This window comes from Priapulus caudatus, unplaced genomic scaffold (assembly GCF_000485595.1).
Source record: "Priapulus caudatus unplaced genomic scaffold, Priapulus_caudatus-5.0.1 Scaffold189, whole genome shotgun sequence".
NCBI lineage: Eukaryota > Metazoa > Priapulida > Priapulimorpha > Priapulimorphida > Priapulidae > Priapulus > Priapulus caudatus.
Window position 1 is genome coordinate 465045 of NW_014577250.1, and position 5099 is coordinate 470143.

A 5099-nucleotide genomic window follows, 5' to 3' on the forward strand; every position below is an offset into this window, starting at 1 on the left:
CAGTGAGTTTATCAGAAGAATACCCGGCTACAGTACACGTCAGTTGAGCGCTGTCGCTCTGCGGCACTTGTTAATTAAACCCTTATTAATTTAAAAAGTGTCAAAAAAGCTAAGCCAAGTGTACTACTTTACTCGTAGTTTCAGTACTGCATCAGCAATAAGTAAAGGTGTAACGATTTATCACTGCAATGGTAATCATGTCAGTAATGACTGATGAAGTCGTACTCACTCAGATGATTTGATGCCCAAACGACGCACCTCCACCAGACCTTCCTTCACAAGTGATTCTGTCACGTTCTCCGCAGTTGTATCTGCAGGTGCAAGATGTGACATTTATATTAGTCATTATGTTATTATTTATTATATTACTATATTTGTTAGACACAATTGTCGTTGTAGCTTAATTACATTGAATTCTACACCTGAATTTGCCAGTAGCACACGTTATTTACCTTCCCTTTAAATAAATGATTCATGTAGAAAACTTCTTCATAAAATTTTGTCAGTCGTTGTGTTATTAATGGATCAGTTATTCAGTGGAGTTATGCCAAATAATAAATTATATTACACTTACAGTGTACTTGGAAGATATATACCTATGTAACCCAGTTTCACTTTCTGTGAATCTGATATAACATCTTAAAACTAAATATAAATTTGCAAATTCTTAATCTAGTACATAAACAGTTTTATAACAATCAAATTCTATTACAACCAGAAACATCTTTCAGTTCATTAAGATTACAACACTATTGATGAAAATGAAACATGGTATGCATTAAATCATCTATAATGCATAAAAGGCCACACTTGAATTATTACTGGTTCAGTGTATCCAAACTCCAAACAACAACACTTAGTCATTGCATATGAATCTTTTATAAGGGAAATCCAAGATAATATATAAAGATACAGCACTGTCAGCAAGTGGTTGCCCTACTTCTTTGCTGTGATTGTTTAAAAAATCTAAAATTTCTGATTAAAGTCAAGACAACACTTGCGCCAACCTAGAAAAAATTTTGCTCTGCATCTTGATAACAATGAGATGGCTCACCTTTGCCAATGTAGACTATGCCGTATTCCCGGTCGGCTCCCGGTGCCTTATACTCGACGATGAAACACACCTCCTTCCCCACCAGCTTATTACGCAGAAACTCCCTAGCTTCCCATGCATATGGCTAAAAAGACAAATCGTAACTTCTGAAAATGACAGGTGATCTGACCTACGGATAAAGATAGAGAAATTTTATTTGCATATATATAACACATTTTTTTCCAAATATGACAAATTTAATGCTACAGTCTGCTGCTAATGCTGCTGAGCACTGCTATTGCTAGAACTTCTATCACATGTCTGGTGATTACCAAGGAATACAAACAAGCATCGGGGGACAAGACAGCTGAGTGATGTAGGCATGCACCCAAGCAGGACACAGTATAATTGGTGGCTGTCATTGGACAGAAGAAAGTTAGCAATATAACTATTAATTAGTAACTACCCAGGGATGTATACATGTATACAGTTATGTATACATGTATAAATCAGCAGGTAACTGAGCTGAGTAGAACCTGGTAGCAGGGTGGTCCACAACCTAAAACCGAAACATGTAAAACTGGGAACTTTAGAGGAGTACTTTAGATATTATTTGAAATTATGTGCGAGGAGCGCGGGGATTTTAGATGCTCTCTGGTGCAATCTGAGCCTTATTTTGGAGCATTTTTGCACAAAATTTATGACATATTTCAAAATAATTTGGGTTGAGTCAAGAGTTATGAGTGATGAGTCATTTTTCATTGTTCAATTTGTATACTATTACTAGTGTGAATGTAACCAGTAAAATGTTATAAAGCAATGTGTGAAAAATGCAAATAAATATACTATAAAGTGAAACTATATTTCGCTATATTTAATTCGGACTGATCGCCGTTACTGAGTAGAAAATCAAATCTCGTAATAAAGGCTTTAAATTCCTACTTTCCTTTTCCTAATTGCTGCCCAGGCATCTGCTGCCCCATGGAAGCAGGAGGCAGCTCATCACTCGCAATTTCATTGTCAGTTCACTACTACTCGTGCAAGCGTTTGATGTCTCCTCCTTGTTAGAAGGAATCTGATGAAATAGGCTGGTTATTGTGAGCTGTTTTTTATTCATGGCGTATTGCGAAGCGCTATGATATGAGGCTCAGGACACGTGAAAGTCTATGTCGGACTAGTTATTCGTTTGGCTAGTTGCCCCATTAGACAACTAAAAAATTTCTAGTTGTGTAATATTCCTAACATCCTTTGAGCCAGGGTGCTATCGCACGACATTCTCATGTAATATTTTCAAAGGTCGCCGAAAAAGCGGCCTGCGAGGCACGCGTCTGTGGCTGTGCACATCGACGCTGCAGGCGTGCCTGCTAGCTGGGGCGGCATTGATTGAAGTACGGGAAGGGGGGGGCGCACACAATTGTTTCAGTCGTGTGGTGCTAATCACTACTGAAATGTAGGGGGTGGGCACCGCTGGACTACGAGAGAGCGACAGCAAAACTCTTTCCTGGAATTGAGGAAAAAGCTACAATTGGGAATGACACACGAGTGTGCCGGCACGCAAAAATAAACGTGTGAATTTCATAACGATTTTCCAAGGATTACCATTCTATAATCTTACGGGTCTACGTAGGCATGCCCGCAGGCACACAGGCACACACGCATGCACGCACATACAGGCACGCGCGCATGAATCAGAGCAAGCAGCTCAGAAGACGTAGACGCACTGTATGACTCGACTGCCCGACAGGTGGGAGCCCATGCACAGAGTAAAACAGTGTAATAGACTGTAATAGTATATGGCATATGCTACAAGCGCATGCTGTGACTACGCGTACGTCGTCCCGTTCGACAGTGCAGTACAGTTGCATTTTGCTTTGTTTGTGTTGTTTCTTGCTTTGATATTTCAAACCTGTCGGCCTTACATGTTAAAACCCCTCGTGGACCACACTGCTGGTAGCAACCCAGGAACCACGAACATGGACAGAACAGGATCCTCTCAAAAGAGACAGATTGTGATGCATGCACCAAGCCACAATGACAAGCCTACTAAGGATGTCGAGCATGTTTATTCACTTTGAAACATGATCACACCTTATTGCTGACATTGCATCTCCTTGACTGTACATACCTCATCTTTTGTTTCCACCGAATTTGGCGCATTTGGGTTGGATCTACGAGCCAGCTTCGGCGCAACGATGTTAGATAAGCACACCGTCCTCTCAGGAGGGGGTCCTCCCTTTGGCTGGCCTCTCACCACCACCGCATCGCCAGACTGAACCTAATAAAGAAAGACATCCATACATCAGATGTCAGTATTTGGTATAGTCTATAAATACACCATAGTTTCAATTACACTTCCAATTAGGAACAATCACGAAGAACATGGAATTTTGATGAATAACAATTAAACAGCTGTTTGTCTGATGCCCTGGAGATCCAGTCCCAGCTGTTACCTGTTTAACGATTCCATGGTGCAGCACTGGAGCAGTTGCTTGTGCAGACATAGCTATATCGGAAAAACAGTAAAAGGCAAAATGTACTAGAACAACTACAGATAAATAGTATGTACATTTTGTGATTCACTAACAGCTGGTTGATTAAATATGATCTAGCAGAGCTTATAAGTTGTATCCTCGTGTTATCTCAGCCAGGTTGTCAATAACATTCCTGTGTGTCTGCGCCTGGTTCATCTGGATGGGGTAACTGCATGAACGTATAATAATATTTAATAATATTTATTGATTTATATTGGCAGATCATGCCAGATGTGTGTAGGACCAGTCATCTATTACTAGTATAGCATACACTAGCTCTAGTACTATAGCCCGCGTGCATTGACTGCCGCAGTCAATGTACGCGGGCTATAGTACTACTACTAGAGCTAACCATACACGTAATCACTTTACAGCCAGTGCTGTGTGTATAGTAGTAAACTAGTATCTCTAGCTATAATGCATATACACTAGGGCACCTACAGCATAGTCTATAGATACAATCTCCGTAATACCGTATAACCGCAAACCGGCATAAATGTTCACAACAAATACGCGATAGCTAACATAATTTATTAACTGTAGCAGTTGAAAAAGCGCCGTTGAAGCATTTCGGTTATGCGAAATAAGTAATTTCTTAATAAACCTTACCGTACCTATGAATTTTTTAGGCTTCTAACTACCGCAGAATTGACAGTTCACTGACGCTTGTTGGTGATGTGGCGAACGCTTGCATGGTAGGACCGCAAAAACACATGAAAAATATATTGGTAAAAACATTTATTATGTACCTATACGAGCTATTAATTAATTTTTTGATAATTAATTCATGCAAAATCTGTAGTAGGTAATACTCTCTTTTTAGTGATATTTTAAACGGGTTATAGCCCAATGAAACGAAATAATTGATGCGAAAATGGCGCCAGGTATGATTCTAAGAGTGAAGATTAGTAAACTGTTTTCATTTGATTTGGATATTAGTGTTGGTCTTGATTGGTTTAGTCGCCTCACCGTTTTGTACTCACAAAATCCTAAGATATTTTTAATGATTTTATGGAAAGGCCTAAATTGCACGAATACGGATGTGTCCCAGTGCCAGTGCCACACTGCCAGTGGCAGTGCCCATGCGGCATGCAGTGGCAGTGGCAGTGGCACTGGCAGTGGCAGTGGCACTGCCAGTGTCACTGTCACTGATACTGATAGGATTAGGGTCTATGTCCCCCAGGGTACTGCCGGAACGTACCCTGGTAACTATCTAGCTGATATGGTTAGGGTTAGTGTTAGGGTTAGGGAGTATAGGCGTAGGCGACTCCCTATACTCGTTAGTGGAGTAGGCGAGGTACGGTCCGGCATATTAGATGGTAGTATTTAGTACCAGGGTACGTTTCGGTATACCGGACCGTGGTGTTGTCAATCGGTTGTAATTTCGTAATCGATCATCGGTTGGACCCAAGTAACCGATGATCAGTTACAATCGGTTACTCGGGGTGTTGTCTGTTGAATGCCTGCGTGTGCGTAACGTCGTGTGCATCTACGTGTGTGCATGTATGTGCTTGTTTAGCCCTGTTTACTGTTTG

General features: G+C 40.7%; 2 protein-coding genes across 2 annotated transcripts in view; one reads left to right on the plus strand and one right to left on the minus strand.

Moving 5' to 3' along the window:
* The window catches only part of LOC106807006 (staphylococcal nuclease domain-containing protein 1-like), an 18419-nt gene extending 14142 nt beyond the window's left edge, over positions 1 to 4277 (minus strand). Inside the window, 5 exon segments of the mRNA XM_014809204.1 lie at positions 230 to 311; positions 1055 to 1178; positions 3159 to 3308; positions 3484 to 3536; positions 4179 to 4277. Coding sequence (XP_014664690.1) covers positions 230 to 311; positions 1055 to 1178; positions 3159 to 3308; positions 3484 to 3534 — 407 coding nt within the window. The 5' untranslated portion in view covers positions 3535 to 3536; positions 4179 to 4277.
* Positions 4278 to 4433: 156 nt separating this feature from the next.
* The window catches only part of LOC106807005 (transmembrane protein 216-like), a 9021-nt gene continuing 8355 nt past the window's right edge, over positions 4434 to 5099 (plus strand). Inside the window, exon 1 of the mRNA XM_014809203.1 lies at positions 4434 to 4448. Coding sequence (XP_014664689.1) covers positions 4439 to 4448 — 10 coding nt within the window. The 5' untranslated portion in view covers positions 4434 to 4438. The remainder of the gene's footprint in view (positions 4449 to 5099) is intronic.